General features: G+C 40.9%; 2 protein-coding genes across 2 annotated transcripts; one reads left to right on the forward strand and one right to left on the reverse strand.

Annotated features, from left to right (window-relative positions):
- The first annotated feature begins 1,264 nt into the window (after positions 1 to 1,264).
- LOC139387274 (suppressor of cytokine signaling 6-like) lies at positions 1,265 to 4,498 on the forward strand. Its single transcript, XM_071133388.1, has 2 exons — positions 1,265 to 1,667; positions 1,936 to 4,498. The coding sequence occupies exon 2, from the start codon at positions 2,015 to 2,017 to the stop codon at positions 3,554 to 3,556; it is 1,542 nt and encodes a 513-aa protein (XP_070989489.1). The 5' UTR covers positions 1,265 to 1,667; positions 1,936 to 2,014; the 3' UTR covers positions 3,557 to 4,498.
- Positions 4,499 to 17,279: 12,781 nt separating this feature from the next.
- Positions 17,280 to 18,030, reverse strand: LOC139387218 (cerebellin-2-like). The gene is made up of 3 exons (XM_071133296.1): positions 17,779 to 18,030; positions 17,568 to 17,687; positions 17,280 to 17,477 (listed from the first exon to the last, which is right to left on the reverse strand). Exons 1-3 carry the CDS (start codon positions 18,028 to 18,030, stop codon positions 17,280 to 17,282), a joined length of 570 nt encoding a protein of 189 aa, XP_070989397.1.
- Between the last annotated feature and the right edge of the window lie 146 nt (positions 18,031 to 18,176).

Here is an 18,176-nt window from a genome sequence, read left to right on the forward strand (position 1 = left end):
CCTCACTCAGAGATGCTGGGATATACTTAATTTGGAGAGATTGGAACAGCTTGTGATTTGAGTCATTGGGAGCTCTCTCATACTGAGCTTCATTGCAGTCTAATTAACCGTATTGCCGCGTATGCTGTCTGCTCCCATTATACAGCCGCCATGGTGCATGTCTGTGTTAAAGAATGACTTGTCAGGGCTTTGAGTTTTGACCCAGTGACCACACAAATTACTCATGCTCGTTTCCCATCTGGCTGCACCACCACTTGCCTCGTGACTGAGTATAAAGTCAGATGATATTGAAAAAAACTAATTCTCCTCAAAAGCATGAAAGCAATGTCTGCCTCAATCTGTACTGTAATTTTAAGGGTAAAGATAATTTCTAGAGCATAACATAGTTTCTCAACGAAATACGCATTGGGCATCTTTTACATCCTTTCCAATTAAAACAAACATGTTTTACTTTCGGGACCATACAGTGCACAAAGCAGTGCCTGAAGCCCTTTTTATGGACAGTGCTGTCATTGTCTGAGAAGTTCATTTGGGAGCTCTTGTGGATATGGGAGTGGAATTGCTGTGTTTTCTTTTTTATTTCATGCTGTCCAAAAGCAACAGTTCTGTAGAACATTAATAATCTATGTATCCTCCATTACTAAGCAAACATTCAAACCTAGGCCTATGAGACATGAAGCAGTGGACTTCCACGGCATGGAAGGACTTAAAGTAGGAAACTAACATGCAGGATCAATATTAAAATTAAATACCATGCCTGTTTAGGTATTTTGCCCAAATATCCTATATAGGCTAAGTACTCTTACAATAATTTTACAATAAAACCGTTTACTCATTTTCAATGTAGGTAGGTAGGTCCCTCCTCGTTTCGTTCCATTTTCTCTGTTTGCTTCCATTAGGTTCCTAGAGTAAACGGGAAACGGTTTCCTTTACAAAACGTTTTGCAAATCCTACTAGTGAATAAACCTCGGGGGCGTATTCATTACGGAAACCGGTTACCATCAATAAGGAAATGGAAGCAAACAGAGTAAAACGAGAGTTTATATTGACAAATTCAGGTTTTGCAACAGAATTGGCAGAATGAATACACCCTTGGAATCTAATTCTAAAACAAAGGTTAAGTTTTTTTTTTTAAGGTTTTGTGCTGATTTAAATCAAATATGTGACACCAAATGTATTGTGTAGGCTAAATATGAAAATGAACATGTAAATTGAAGTGATTATCAATGCGTTCAGATCTGAGGAATTCCTTACCTCTTTTCCCACAATGCAATAGTCATGTAAACAAAGGACAACGACAGGAAGGGAGACTGAAAAGTTCTAGCTAGATAGCTAGCATTAGCTAAGTATAGCTACAAATGTGCAACTTATTAGCTACAGCAGTTCTGCAAGGAATATTAAAACAAATATATATAACGTTATTTAGCTAGCTTCCTAACCAGTTAGACATAGTTTGTATTGCTTTTTCTACATTGTATCGTGTGGGATCTCTAAAGCCAGTTAGCTAGCTAGATGCCTGGCTAGCAGCCTGTCAGAAGCTAGCTAACGTCGTTAGGCAGTAACGTTAGCTGTCAAAACCAAGCCAAGTGCTTTGATTTCCCAGCGAACTCAAAATGCATCGATCTTGACAGTTTACTGGGAAAACCGTTTTTAACAGAGGATGACAGGTAATATCAAAAGTTAATCGAAGTATGAAAGAAGCTAGCCAGCTAGCCCTCTTTGTTTCTTGGGTGGCCACCTTAGCTGGCTAGGATGTATCTGTAGTGTTGGGCTTCTTCATAGATATCGCCGGCAGTTGGAAAAACAGGCTACTGTAGAAAGGTAGCTAGCCATGATTGATAAGACTGCGGTATTCTAAATGTTATGACAACTACTGAGGATATGTATTCTTTGTCTTGATGTGGAATAAATTAATGGGATTTTTTTCTTCTTCAGGGATGACTGCTTTTGAAGGACAACCTTTGTGGCCATCCACACATCTATGAGATCCCCACATGTCTGAGGGACTTCCAAAATGAAGAAAATTAGTCTGAAAACAATACGAAAGTCATTCAACCTAAAAGGCAAAGAGGAGGGAGAGGATGTTGTACCACAGCCAAATTCAGATACCAACTTTTCAACAGATTCAATGTTTGGAAAATGTTACAGCAAAGAACTTGTTTGTAACGATTTTGATCACGAGGAGAAGAAAGGCCGTAAGAACGGCTCAAAAAGTGAGAGTCTTATGGGATCACTGAAAAGGAGGCTTTCGGCAAAACAGAAAAGTAAAATAAAAGAAAGTTCCACATCCGTAACCTGTGAAGATGACACATTCTCGTGCTCCTCAGCACCCATTTTCTTTAACGACGTAAAATCACAGCACCATCTAAGATCTAGTAGTCACCATTATAGCCCCACGCCATGGGCCCTCAGGGCAGCGAATTCTGAGGAAACATGTCTTAGAATGGATGGGAAAGTGAAAGCTATGATACACTCATCAGACCCCAGCCCATCTCTTTATGGCATTCAGAAAGTATTCCCTGATCCCCAGATGGATAGGCCTTTTCAGGATTCATCTGAGAGCACTGAGCCTCAGAATTGTGATTTGCATCTAGATATTGATGTTGAAAATGTGCCTGCGATTATTGGACTATCACCTCAGAACTATATTCACTATGCAATGCCTTTAGATGATGACCTTGAAAAAGGCTTGGATAATTCCTCTCCAATAGATGAGGTGCCTCAGCCCGAGGGCTTCCCTCCTCATGCAGCGGAAGACCCCATTGACCAGGAGGAGCTGATGTCACCAGACATATTCATGGACCCATCAGTGAATAGACTGCTCTATGAATCTGCAGGTGTCTTTATTCCAGACTCTAGAATAGATTCTCCTCTCTCCTCTTTGCTACCTCAGCTACCTGGCAGTCACATCCGAAGGAGTTTCCAAGTATATGGTGGTTCTTCTCATTCGCATGGTGCAGAGAGAGTAATGCACCATCTCAACTTTGATCCCAATTCAGCCCCTGGCGTTGGCAGGGTTTATGATGCTGTTCAGCACAGCGGGCCCATGATTGTAACCAGCCTTACAGTAGAGCTAAAGAAACTGGCCAAGCAGGGTTGGTACTGGGGTCCTATAACGCGTTGGGAAGCTGAGGAAAAACTTGCTAGCCTACCAGATGGGTCATTCTTGGTGCGAGACAGCTCAGATGATCGTTATCTTTTGAGCTTGAGCTTTCGTTCACAGGGTAAGACCCTCCACACCAGGATCGAACACTCCAATGGCAGTTTCAGTTTCTACGAACAGCCAGATGTGGAGGGTCACATATCAATAGTGGAACTCATTGAACATTCCATCAGAGATTCTGAGAGTGGAGCCTTCTGCTATTCACGATCTCGTACACCAGGGACTGCCACGTATCCTGTCAGACTGACAAACCCTATCTCAAGGTTTATGCAGGTGCGTTCCATGCAGTACCTCTGTCGGTTTGTCATCCGTCAGTACACACGGATTGACCTTATCCAGAAATTGCCTTTGCCAAACAAGATGAAAGATTACTTGCAGGAAAAGCACTACTGAAGAAGATCAATGAAACCCAGTTGGACTTTCTTGCACATTTTAGATCAGCAACATAATGAAATAGGCCTAGTTTTTAATCTTTTGGACATGACCCTAACCCAGTGATGTGTCCACCAGCCAATGCCAGTAACTGACATGTCTTGTGAGCCATACAGTTATACTCCCCACCTCAAAGCCAAGGATTGAAGCTGAATCTTGATCAGCTTTTTGTTACATTGAATTATTTCTGTAAATTCTGTTTTGATAGACCAAGTGTTTTGTTATATAAAGCATGTAAAAAGAAAGAATTTCGTACACTCAATATGCTCCCAACAATTTGGGTACAACCAACATTTCAGCACTCAGTGCTTTCTTCAGGGTGTCAGTCAGCACCTCTGCAAACATTTTTGGGTGTGCGCCAACTCGTGTTTTTTACTAGACTGTCATATAAAGCACATACATTATCTAATCATTACTACACTCAGCATTTCCTCATTATCCTATGTGGTTTGTTGTCCTACATTAAAACAGTTTTTGTTAGGGGTCTGTAGCTAGTATGATTTTGATACCTGAAAGTCGCCTCTGCTGAGTCTTTAAAAGTTTTTTATTTTGCATCATTGATGGTTACTCATTGCATGTGAATTACGTTGCGTATATGGAGAACTAATATTTGATCACCACACACCTGAAGCTGATTTGGGAGAACTAATCGGCATTGACTGTGTATAACCATATAGGGATAATGGCTTGTTTTTGTAGCCTTAACTTGACTGTTTGCCTGTCACTAAGTATAAGGAAAATTGCTTCACCTTGTTACTTTCCAGATCATGAGTTGCTACCTATGGTAAAATACTTGGTATCACCTAAACATACTTTTATGAACGGCTGTACACCGTTTTTATTGCACATCTTGAATGCAGTTAAAGGAGGGGTGTTTTACTGTTAATAAAATACTTATTCACAGATAAGTCTGTATATTGTTAATCATCATACAGAAAGTTTTCGTTTGAAAATGTGACTCTGAACTTAAAATGACGCAATACATATTTAAAATGTCCGGGCTTCTCAGTCTACAGAGATCACGAATCCTCCAGTTAAAGTGGTGTTAAAACTTAATCCCACCCCGTCTTTGCCAGCTACTCCCTCCTCTTCTCAACATGCCACTGGATCCTGTATCTCTCAGGCAACTGAAAAGTAGCCTCAGCCTTGCCAGCTGCCCCAATCACCAGAGTGGCCTACTATCTTTATCTATGAACAATGCATTTTCATAACCAACTTTTAACTAACTTTGCTCTTTTGTTTAACAGTGTTGATTATACAACAAATCATTCTAAGGGTGAAATGTTGGGATGAGGCTGAGTATTTTTACATTTTTATGAATGCCCTCTGAGAACAGAAGAGGAAGTGGCAGTCGGCCCTCTTGTGGCTTTAATCCCAGGTGATGGCACTGAAACAGCAGGAATAAGCCTAATATGATTTGGGCTCCCGAGTGGCGCAGCGGTCTATAAGGCACTGCATCTCAGTGTAAGAGGCGTCACTACAGTCCCTGGTTCGATTCCAGGCTGTATCACATCTGACCGTGATTGGGAGTCCCGTAGTGCGGTGCACAGCGTTGGCCGGGGTAGGCCGTCATTGTAAATAAGAATTTGTTCTTAACTGACTTGTCAAGTTAAATAAAAAATATATGTTTTTGGGATTATTTAATAGTAGAGGCTATAATTACCGATAATCATTGTATGTTTTATTTTCCATCAAACCACCCATAGACTACAGAGTCAAACGGTAATCTCAGTACTTACAGCGGGTTCTTGGCCCTGCAGAAGTTTGTCACATTGATGCTTTGTTCTGAAAGTCATGCCATCTGCCACCACTAACCCCAGAGGGCTTCTTATCCAGCGCTGCATGTATCTTCACATTAGAGGGCTTCTTATGCAGCACAGTTTCGAATAATAATGTGAAACGCCATGCATGCTCATCCAGTGACAGCTTCACGGAAGTAGGAGATTACTTTGAGCTGGCTGCCTGTACATGCAGATGTGACCAATAATCATGTTTGCCAAGCAGGATGAAGATTGAATCTGTCCTTGGTGGATATGGAAAGGATATATATATATATATAGATATATATAAAAAAATAACAATGTCTACACTGTATTTCTGATCAATTTGATGTTATTTTAATGGACAAAAAAATTCTAAGGATACAGTGCCTTGCGAAAGTATTCGGCCCCCTTGAACTTTGCGACCTTTTGCCACATTTCAGGCTTCAAACATAAAGATATAAAACTGTATTTTTTTGTGAAGAATCAACAACAAGTGGGACACAATCATGAAGTGGAACGACATTTATTGGATATTTCAAACTTTTTTAACAAATCAAAAACTGAAAAATTGGGCGTGCAAAATTATTCAGCCCCCTTAAGTTAATACTTTGTAGCGCCACCTTTTGCTGCGATTACAGCTGTAAGTCGCTTGGGGTATGTCTCTATCAGTTTTGCACATCGAGAGACTGAATTTTTTTCCCATTCCTCCTTGCAAAACAGCTCGAGCTCAGTGAGGTTGGATGGAGAGCATTTGTGAACAGCAGTTTTCAGTTCTTTCCACAGATTCTCGATTGGATTCAGGTCTGGACTTTGACCTGGCCATTCTAACACCTGGATATGTTTATTTTTGAACCATTCCATTGTAGATTTTGCTTTATGTTTTGGATCATTGTCTTGTTGGAAGACAAATCTCCGTCCCAGTCTCAGGTCTTTTGCAGACTCCATCAGGTTTTCTTCCAGAATGGTCCTGTATTTGGCTCCATCCATCTTCCCATCAATTTTAACCATCTTCCCTGTCCCTGCTGAAGAAAAGCAGGCCCAAACCATGATGCTGCCACCACCATGTTTGACAGTGGGGATGGTGTGTTCAGCTGTGTTGCTTTTACGCCAAACATAACGTTTTGCATTGTTGCCAAAAAGTTCAATTTTGGTTTCATCTGACCAGAGCACCTTCTTCCACATGTTTGGTGTGTCTGGGACGGCCAGGTCTTGGTAGATTTGCAGTGGTCTGATACTCCTTCCATTTCAACATTATCGCTTGCACAGTGCTCCTTGGGATGTTTAAAGCTTGGGAAATGTTTTTGTATCCAAATCCGGCTTTAAACTTCTTCACAACAGTATCTCGGACCTGCCTGGTGTGTTCCTTGTTCTTCATGATGCTCTCTGCGCTTTTAACGGACCTCTGAGACTATCACAGTGCAGGTGCATTTATACGGAGACTTGATTACACACAGGTGGATTGTATTTATCATCATTAGTCATTTAGGTCAACATTGGATCATTCAGAGATCCTCACTGAACTTCTGGAGAGAGTTTGAAATATCCAATAAATGTCGTTCCACTTCATGATTGTGTCCCACTTGTTGTTGATTCTTCACAAAAAAATACAGTTTTATATCTTTATGTTTGAAGCCTGAAATGTGGCAAAAGGTCGCAAAGTTCAAGGGGGCCGAATACTTTCGCAAGGCACTGTATATACAGTGGGGCAAAAAAGTATTTAGTCAGCCACCAATTGTGAAAGTTCTCCCACTTAAAAAGATGAGAGAGGCCTGTAATTGTCATCATAGGTTCACTTCAACTATGACAGACAAAATTAGAAAAAAATCCAGATAATCACATTGTAGGATTTTTCATGAATTTATTTGCAAATTATGGTGGAAAATAAGTATTTGGTCACCTACAAACAAGCAAGATTTCTGGCTCTCACAGACCTGTAACTTCTTCTTTAAGAGGTCCTCCACTCGTTACCTGTATTAATGGCACCTGTTTGAACTTGTTATCAGTATAAAAGACACCTGTCCACAACCTCAAACAGTCACACTCCAAACTCCACTATGGCCAAGACCAAAGAGCTGTCAAAGGACACTAGAAACAAAATTGTAGACCTGCACCAGGCTGGGAAGACTGAATCTGCAATAGGTAAGCAGCTTGGTTTGAAGAAATCAACTGTGGGAGCAATTATTAGGAAATGGAAGACATACATGACCACTGATAATCTCCCTCGATCTGGGGCTCCACGCAAGATCTCACCTCGTGGGGTCAAAATGATCACAAGAACGGTGAGCAAAAATCCCAGAACCACACGGGGGGACCTAGTGAATGACCTGCAGAGAGCTGGGACCAAAGTAACAAAGCCTACCATCAGTAACACACTACGCCGCCAGGGACTCAAATCCTGCAGTGCCAGACGTGTCCCCCTGCTTAAGCCAGTACATGTCCAGGCCCGTCTGAAGTTTGCTAGAGAGCATTTGGATGATCCAGAAGAAGATTGGGAGAATGTCAGATGAAACCAAAATTGAACTTTTTGGTAAAAACTCAACTCGTCGTGTTTGGAGGACAAAGAATGCTGAGTTGCATCAAAAGAACACCATACATACTTTGAAGCATGGGGGTGGAAACATCATACTTTGGGGCTGTTTTTCTCAAAGGGACCAGGACGACTGATCCGTGTAAAGGAAAGAATGAATGGGGCCATGTATCGTGAGATTTTGAGTGAAAACCTCCTTCCATCAGCAAGGGCATTGAAGATGAAACGTGGCTGGGTCTTTCAGCATGACAATGATCCCAAACACACCGCCCGGGCAACGAAGGAGTGGCTTCGTAAGAAGCATTTCAAGGTCCTGGAGTGGCCTAGCCAAATACTTAGCCATAAGTATTTGGTCAATAACAAAAGTTTATCTCAATACTTTGTTATATACCCTTTGTTGGCAATGACAGAGGTCAAACGTTTTCTGTAAGTCTTCACAAGGTTTTCACACACTGTTGCTGGTATTTTGGCCCATTCCTCCATGCAGATCTCCTCTAGAGCAGTGATGTTTTGGGGCTGTTGCTGGGCAACACGGACTTTCAACTCCCTCCAAAGATTTTCTATGGGGTTGAGATCTGGAGACTGGCTAGGCCACTCCAGGACCTTGAAATGCTTCTTACGAAGCCACTAAAATAACATCAAATTTATCAGAAATACAGTGTAGATAGTCAATAGTCATTTACAACTTTAACAATGTCTAACTAGTCTAAAGAAGGCCCGTTTTGTTTCTTTAAACAGCACAACCATTTTCAGCTGTGCTAACATAATTGCAAAAGGGTTTTCTAATGAGCCTTTTAAAATGATAAACTTGGATTAGCTAACACAACGTGCCATTGGAACACAGGAGTGATGGTTGCTGATAATGGGCCTCTGTACACCTATGTAGATATTCCATAAAAATTCTGCCGTTTCCAGCTACAATAGTATTTTTTATTTATATTTTTTACCTTTATTTAACTAGGCAAGTCAGTTAAGAACAAATTCTTATTTTCAATGACGGCCTAGGAACAGTTTGTTAACTGCCTGTTCAGGGGCAGAACGACAGATTTGTACCTTGTCAGCTCGGGGATTTGAACTTGCAACCTTCCGCAACAACATTAACAATGTCTACACTATGTTTCTGATCAATTTGAGGTTATTTTAATGGACAAACATTTTCAAAAACAAGGACATTTCTAAGTGACCCCAAACTTTCGAATGGTAGTGTATATATATGTATATAAATATAGCACCAGTCAAAAGTTTGGACACAACTACTAATTTGTTTGTTTTTTCTTTATTTTACTATTTTGTACGTTGTAGAATAATATTGAAGACATCAAAAGTATGAAATAACACATGGAATCATGTAGTAACCAAAAAAGTGTTAAACAAATCAAAATACATTTTCTATTTGAGTTTCTTCAAAGTATCCACCCTTTGCCTTGATGACAGCTTTGCACACTCTTGGCATTCTCTCAACCAACATTTTCTCAACCAGCATTTCAATTAACAGGAGTGCCTTGTTAAAAGTTAAGTTGTGGAATTTATTTGCGTCTTAATGCGTTTGAGCCAATCAGTTGTGTTGTGACAAGGTAGGGGTGGTATACAGAAGATAGCCCAATTTGGTACAAAAGTCCATATTATGGCAAGAACAGCTCAAATAAGCAAAGAGAAACGACAGTCCATCATTACTTTAAGACATTAAGGTCAGTCAGTACGGAAAATGTCAAGAACTTTGAAAGTTTCTTCAAATGTAGTCACAAAAACCATCAAGCACTATGATGAAACTGGCACTCATTGGTCTGATGAATTAAAATGTGAGATTATTGGTTCCAACCGCCGTGCCTTGGTGAGACGCAGAGTAGGTGAACGGATGATCTCCGCATGTGTGGTTCCCACCGTGAAGCATGGAGGAGGAGGTGTGATGGGGTGGAGGTTCTTTGCTGGTGACAGTGTCTGTGATTTATTTAGAATTCAAGGCATGCTTAACCAGCATGGCTACCACAGCATTCTGCAGTGATATCCAGTGATAGCCATCCCATCTGGTTTGCGCTTAGTGGGACTATCATTTGTTTTTCAACAGGACAATGACCCAACACACCTCTAGGCTGTGTAAGGGCTTTTTGACCAAGAAGAGTGATGGAGTGCTGCATCAAATGACCTGGCCTCGACAATCACCTGACCTCAACCCAATTGAGATGGTTTGGGAAGAGTTGGACCGCAGAGTGAAGGAAAATCAGCCAACAAATGCTCAGCATATGTGGGAACTCCTTCAAGACTTTTGGAAAAGCATTCCAGGTGATTACCACATGAAACTGGTTGAGAGAATGCTAAGAGTTTGTAAAGCTGTCATCAAGGCAAAGGTTGGCTACTTTGAAAAATCTAAGATATAAAATATATATTGATTTGGTTAACACTTTTTTTGGTTACTACATGATTCCATGTGTTATTTCATAGTTTTGATGTTTTCTCGATTATTCTACAATGTAGGAAATAGAACAAATAAAGAAAAAACATTGAATGAGTAGGTTTTGACTGGAACTGTACAGTCGTGGCCAAAAGTTTTGAGAATGACACAATTTTGTATGATGGCAATTTGCATATACTCCAGAATGTTATGAAGAGTGATCAGATGAATTGCAATTAATTACAAAGTCCCTCTTTGACATGCAAATGAACTGAATCCCCCAAAAACATTTCCTCCTGCCACAAAAGAGACCAGCTGACAGCATGTCAGTGATTCTCTCGTTAACACAGGTGTGAGCATTGATGAGGACAAGGCTGGAGATCACTCTGTCGTGCTGATTGAGTTCAAATAACAGATTGGAAGCTTCAAAAGGAGGGTGGTGCTTGGTATCATTGTTCTTCCTCTGTCAACCATGGTTACCTGCAAGGAAACACGTGCTGTCATCATTGCTTTGCACAAAAAGGGCTTCACAGGCAAGGATATTGCTGCGGATAAGATTGCACCTGAATCAACAATTTATCTGATCATCAAGAACTTCAAGGAGAGCGGTTCAATTGTTGTCAAGAAGGCTTCAAGGCGCCCAAGAAATCCAGCAAGCACCAGGACTGTCTCCTAAAGTTGATTCAGCTGTGGGATCGGGGCACCACCAGTACAGAGCTTGCTCAGGAATGGCAGCAGGCAGGTGTGAGTGCATCTGCACGCACAGTGAGGCGAAGACTTTTGGAGGATGGCCTGGTGTCAAGAAGGGCAGCAAAGAAGCCACTTCTCTCCAGGAAAAACATCAGGGACAGACTGATATTCTGCAAAAGCTACAGGGATTGGACTGCTGAGGACTGGGGTAAAGTCATTTTCTCTGATGAATCCCCTTTCCGATTGTTTGGGGCATCCGGAAAAAAGCTTGTCCGGAAAAGACAAGGTGAGCGCTACCATCAGTCCTGTGTCATGCCAACAGTAAAGCTTCCTGAGACCATTCATGTGTGGGGTTGCTTCTCAGCCAAGGGAGTGGGCTCACTCACAATTTTGCCTAAGAACACAGCCATGAATAAAGAATGGCAATCAAATCAAATTTTATTTGTCACATACACATGGTTAGCAGATGTCAATGCGAGTGTAGCGAAATGCCTGTGCTTCTAGTTCCGACCATATCTAACAAGTAATCTAACCTAACAATTTCACAACAACTACCTTATACACACAAATGTAAAGGAATTAATAAGAATATGTACATAAAAATATATAAATGAGCGATGACCGAACGGCATAGACAAGATGCAGTAGATGGTATAGAGTACACTATATACATATGAGATGAGTAATATAGGGTATGACATAGTTTCCTAGGAATGTGAAGCGAGGAGGCCATCTCTGTCGGTGCCAGAAGTACCAACACATCCTCCGAGAGCAACTTCTCCCAACCATCCAGGAACAGTTTGGTGACAAACAATGCCTTTTACAGCATGATGGAGCACCTTGCCATAAGGCAAAAGTGATAACTAAGTGGCTCAGGGAACAAAACATCGGTATTTTGGGTCCATGGCCAGGAAACTCCCCAGACCTTAATTTCATTGAGAATTTGTGGTCAATCCTCAAGAGGCAGTGGACAAACATAAACCCACAAATTCTGACAAACTCCAAGCATTAATTATGCAAGAATGGGCTGCCATCAGTCAGGATGTGGCCCAGAAGTTAATTGACAACATGCCAGGGCGGATTGCAGAGGTCTTGAAAAAGAAGGGTCAACACTGCAAATATTGACTCTTTGCATCAACTTCATGTAATTGTCAATAAAAGTCTTTGAAACTTATGAAATGCTTGTAATTATACTTCAATATTCCATAGTAACATCTGACAAAAATATCTAAACTTTGTGGAAATTAATATTTGTGTCATTCTCAAAACTTTTGGCCACGACTGTGGAAGTCGGAAGTTTACATACACCATAGCCAAATACATTTAAACTCAGTTTTTCTCACTTCCTGACATTTAATCCAAGTAAAAATTCCCTGTCTTAAGTCAGTTAGGATCACCACTTTATTTTAAGAATGTGAAATGCCAGAATAATAGTAGAGAGAATTATTTATTTCAGCTTTTATTTCTTTCATCACATTCCCAGTGGGGCAGAAGTTTACATACACTCAATTAGTATTTCGTAGCATTGCCGTTAAATTGTTTATCTTGGTTCAAACATTTCAGGTAGCCTTCCACAAGCTTCCCACAATAAGTTGGGTGAATTTTAGCCCATTCCTCCTGACAGAAATGGTGTAACTGAGTAAGGTTTGTAGGCCTCCTTGCTCGCACACGCTTTTTCAGATCTGCCCATACATTTTCTATAGGATTTATGTCAGGGCTTTGTGATGGCCAGGCCAATACCTTGACTTTGTTGTCCTTAAGCCATTTTGCCACAACTTTGGAAGTATGCTTGGGGTCATTGTCCATTTAGAAGACCCATTTGCGACCAAGCTTTAACTTCCTGACTGATGTCTTGAGATGTTACTTCAATATATCCACATAATTGTCCTACCTCATGATGCCATCTATTTTGTGAAGTGCACCAGTCCCTGCAGCAAAGCACCCCCACAACATGATACTGCCACCCCCGTGCTTCACGGTTTGGATGGTGTTCTTCAACTTGCAAGCTTCCCCCTTTTTCCTCCAAACATATGGTCATTATGGCTAAACAGTTCTATTTTTGTTTCATCCGATCAGAGGCCATTTCTCCAAAAGGTATGATCTTTGTCCACATGTGCAGTTGCAAACCGTAGTCTGGCTTTTTTATGGCGGTTTTAGAGAAGTGGCTTCTTCCTTTCTGAGCAGCCTTTCAGGGTGTCGATATAGGACTTGTTTTACTATGGATATAGATACTTTTGTACCTGTTTCCTCCAGCATCTGCACAGGGTCCTTTCATACCTCTTACATATTGTTCTGGGATTGATTTGCGCTTTTCGCACCAAAGTACGTTCATCTCTAGGAGACAGAACACGTCTCCTTCCTGAGCGGTATGACGGTTGCGTGGTCCTATGGTGTTTATACTTCCGTACTATTGTTTGTACAGATGAACGTGGTACCTTCAGCTTTTTGGAAATTGCTCCCAAGGATGAACCAGACTTGTGGTCTAATATTTTTTTCTGAGGTCTTCGCTGATTTCTTTTGATTTTCCCATGATGTCAAGCAAAGAGGCACTGAGTTTAAAGGTAGGTGTTGAAATACATCCACAGGTACACCTCCAATTGACTCAAATGATGTCAATTAGCCTATCAGAAGCTTCTAAAGCCATGACATCATTTTCTGGAATTTTCCAAGCTGTTTAAAGGCAGAGTCAAATTAGTGTATGTAAACTTCTGACCCACTGGAATTGGGATAAGGTGAATTAAAGTGAAATAATCTGTCTGTAAACAATTATTGGAAATATTACTTGTGTCATGCACATAGTTGTAATGATCTTCGTCTTCATCGGATGAGGAGTGATTATTTTTTATAACAGAACACAAAAATACAAAATAACAAAGTGAATGTAAGAAATTAAAATCGAAACAGTCCTGAAAGGTGAAAACAGGAAACAACTACCCACAAACACCAGGTGGGAAAAGGTAACCTATGTATGGTTCTCAATCAGAGACAACGATAGACAGCTGCCTCTGATTGGGAACTATACCAGGCCAAACACATAGAAAAGAAAACATAGAAAAACAACATAGAAGCAAAAGAGGCAAAAGGCCTCCTGCGGGGACGGGGGCTGGGATTCAACTTCCATGTTAGAGTTGCCATGGGAAAATGGGCTTGTGATTAATTCAGTAAGATCTAATGAAGAATATGAATATAATAATGGCAAAGAAATGGTCATATACACTGTGTATACAAAACATTATGATCACCTGCTCTTTCCATGACAGACTGACCAGGTGAATCCAGGTGAAAGCTATGATCCCTTATTGATGTCACTTGTTAAATCCACTTCAATCAGTGTAGATGAAAGGGGGACAGGTTAAATATGGATTTTTTTAGCCCTGGGACAATTTAGACAGGGATTGTGTATGTGTGCTATTCAGAGGGTGAATGGGCATAATTTAAGTACCTTTGAACAGGGTATGGTAGTAGGTGCCAGGCACACCGGTTTGAGTGTGTCAAGAACTGCAGCACTGCTAGGTTTTTAATGCTCAACAGTTTCTTGTGTGTATCAAAAATGGTCCACCACCCAAAGGACATCCAACCAACTTTATACAACTGTTGGAAGGATTGGACTCAACATGGGCCAGCATCCCTGTGGAAAGCTTTAGACACCTTGTAGTTTTGAGGCTGTTCTGAGGTCAAAATGGGTTCATCTCAATATTAGGAAGGTGTTCCTAATGTTTAGTACACTCAGTGTAAATGTCTAAGGCTGTGTTTACACATGCAGCCTAGTTCTGATCATTTGACCAATAATCAAAAACCAAATTCAATAATCTGTCAAAAGATCAGAATTGGGATGCCTGTGTAAACGCAGTTTATGATACCTTTTTGAAGCCAGTTAAAGAATAACCAGCATTCTGTGTGCCAAGTGTTTCCCAAGAGAGTTAAGTCAGGGTTAACTAGGTACAGCCAGGATCAAGGTCGGCTGGGTTTCTGGGAAAAGGATACTTTCCATCTCAATAAGAAAGGGCAAATCCACATGATGTTTCAACGAGGAATGATTATGGACTTTTACATGCCAGTTGTCAGCATAGTGCAGATAGTTTTTTTCCTTGGTCATTCTACTGCTCTCTGTGTGAACTCAGAGGCAGAGGACAGACATCAAAAGGCTACAGCCATGGTCACACGCTGAGGAGCTGTTGAATTGGTGCTTTTCACAATCTGAGTACTTTATCCTGAAGGCACAGGGGTGCACGCTCACCAGACGTGTCTACTGCTGGGGTAAGAGGGATATCACCATGAATGATAGAGAGAAAGAAAGAGAGAGTGATTTTATAATGTCAAGGTAAATGATACGTGTCATCCTAATACACAAAAGGGTTTCCAAAAGGGTTCTTCAACTGTCGCCATAGAAGAACCCTTTTTGGTTCCAGGTCGAACCCTTTTGGGTTCTATTTAGAACCCTTTGTGGAAAGGGTTTTACATGGAACCCAAAAGGGTTCTACCTGGAACTAAAAAGGGTTATTCAAATGGTTATCCTTTGGGGACAGCTGAAGAACCCTTTTAGGTTCTAGATAACACCTTTTTTATAAGTGTGTATAGATACAGTTGAAGTCGGAAGTTTACATACACTTAGATTGGAGTCACTAAAACTTGTTTTTCAACCACTCCAAATTTCTTCACAAACTACAGTTTTGGCAAGTCGGTTAGGACATCTACTTTGTGCATGACACAAGTAATTTTTACAATTGTTAACAGATTATTTCACTTATAATTCACTGTATCACAATTCAAGGAAATTCAATTCAATTCACATCAAGGAAACAGGTACAAAAGTATCTATATCCACAGTAAAACAAGTCCTATATCAACATAACCTGAAAGGCCGCACAGCAAGGAAGAAGCCACTTCTCCAAAACTGCCATAAAAAGCCAGACTACGGTTTGCAACTGCACATGAGGACAAAGATCATACTTTTTGGAGAAATGTCCTCTGGTCTGATGAAACAAAAATAGAACTGTTTGCCATAATGACCATCATTATGTTTGGAGGAAAAGGGGGGAAGCTTGCAAGTTGAAGAACACCATCCCAACCGTGAAGCACGGGGGTGGCAGCATCATGTTGTGGGGTGCTTTGCTGCAGGGACTAGTGCACTTCACAAAATAGATGGCATCATGAGGTAGGAAAATTAAGGGGATATATTGAAGCAACATCTCAAGACTACAGTCAGGTTGTTAAAGCTTGGTTGCAAATGGGTCTTCCAAATGGACAATGACCCCAAGCATACTTCCAAAGTTGTGGCAAAATGGCTTTAGGACAACAAAGTCAAGGTATTGGAGTGGACATCCCAAAGCCCTGACATAAATCCAATAGAACATTTGTGGGCAGAACTGAAAAAGCGTGTGTGCGCAAGGAGGCCTACAAACCTGATTCAGTTACACCAGCTCTGTCAGGAGGAATGGGCCAAAATCCACCCAACTTATTGTGGGAACCTTGTGGAAGGCTACCCGAAATGTTTGACCCAAGTTAAACAATTTAACGGCAATGCTACCAAATACTAATTGAGTGTATGTAAACTTCTGCCCCACTGGGAATGTGATGAAAGAAATAAAAGATGAAATAAATCATTCTCTCTACTATTATTCTGACATTTCACATTCTTAAAATAAAGTGGTGATCCTAACTGACCTAAGACAGGGAATATTTACTAGGATTAAATGTCAGGAATTGTGAATAACTGAGTTTAAATGTATTTGGCTAAGGTGTATGTAAACTTCCGACTTAAACTGTGGGGGGGTAATGAAAACTATGTTCTCTGTCTCATCTAACACACACACACAGGTTCTAGTCAGTCGTCTTTATTTAGAGGTTAAACTGTTCAGTACATAATCTCAATGTGCAGAATAGGTCCAATTGCCAGCATGAGGAGGAAATAGTTTTTATTATTACAGTATTTCAATTACACTACTGCAACAACGTTGATACCAGAGCCAACATTCAATCGCCACCTGTTGGCTCGATGCGCTTTGTGATTTCAGCACCACTGACAGCTACCGAGTAGATCTGTGTTTGCGGATTCAGGACCTTGGATAGCCACTGAGTGCAACTGACATTCGCTTGAACAGGTTACTATAATATTGAACTAGTTTATATAATATCATACCAACAATCAGTCACATTCAGCAATACAAATCCCAACATTATAGCACAGAATAATTTCATCATAAATGACCAAAATAGCCTACTTTATCTCAGTCAGTTATACATTTCTTCATAATTAAAGTCCAAAGAAGGGTGGCCAACGTCCTTGAATAAAATAAGAATCACTTGATTTGAGACTTAGAGTGGAAAAACCAAGAATCCAGAAAACGTGGAGTACCTCCATCCACCCATTAGATTTCCCTGCTCAAGCTTTAAGTAGAGTTTGTCCTCCCGTTCCATTTGCAGAAGAACTGAATTGCTCGCAGCCTCTCGAGTGACATCCTGGTCCCCGGCGAAAGCTGATATGATAGGGTATTCGTTGTGCATCAAGTTCACCTGCAGAATGCAATGCCATGGATATGTGATACAAAAAAACAAGTCCACAATTGGTGTCTCAACTAAATCAAGACCTCTCTGTGCGCTCACCTGTATAGTCTGCCGGTTGTAAACCTTCACCACATGGAAGCTGAAACTGTAAATGCCTCTTCTTGGTGCTTGAAATACACTTGCTTGCAGATCAAAATGGTTGCCAATGTTTACTAACAACTGAAAAAAATACAAATAAATAGTACACACGTACATTATGAAGATTATGCTAATTTGTAAACACAAATAATGGACAGAATTAATCCCTGACCTGATCAAAGTAGATGGTCAGAGACGTATTGCTCATATCAGAAGGTTCGTGGTTGGTTCCTCTGAGCGCAGAGAAAGCCACTTTAGCGTCGCCTGCCCGGACAGATATCCCAAACGAAGAGGTGAACGCTCTCTCTGCAGACGGGTTCGCATCACAAACCACCAGACACTTTCCCTCCAAAACAAGAGGCCCCGTGTCATTCTGTCCCAACGAAAAGGCAACGGCAAAACCTAGAAGGACCAACGGCAGCATGGCACAAGATCGACTGTTACAGTTTATGGGGTGCGACTGCTCTGCTTCAGGCAATCAGTCCCCCTTCACCCCTCTCTCTCTCCTTACTCACACATACACACACACACAGTATGCATAGTGCAGTGTCAATGTTGTGATATGAGTTA

The sequence above is a fragment of the Oncorhynchus clarkii genome, chromosome 28 (assembly GCF_045791955.1).
Source record: "Oncorhynchus clarkii lewisi isolate Uvic-CL-2024 chromosome 28, UVic_Ocla_1.0, whole genome shotgun sequence".
Taxonomy (NCBI): Eukaryota; Metazoa; Chordata; class Actinopteri; order Salmoniformes; family Salmonidae; genus Oncorhynchus; species Oncorhynchus clarkii.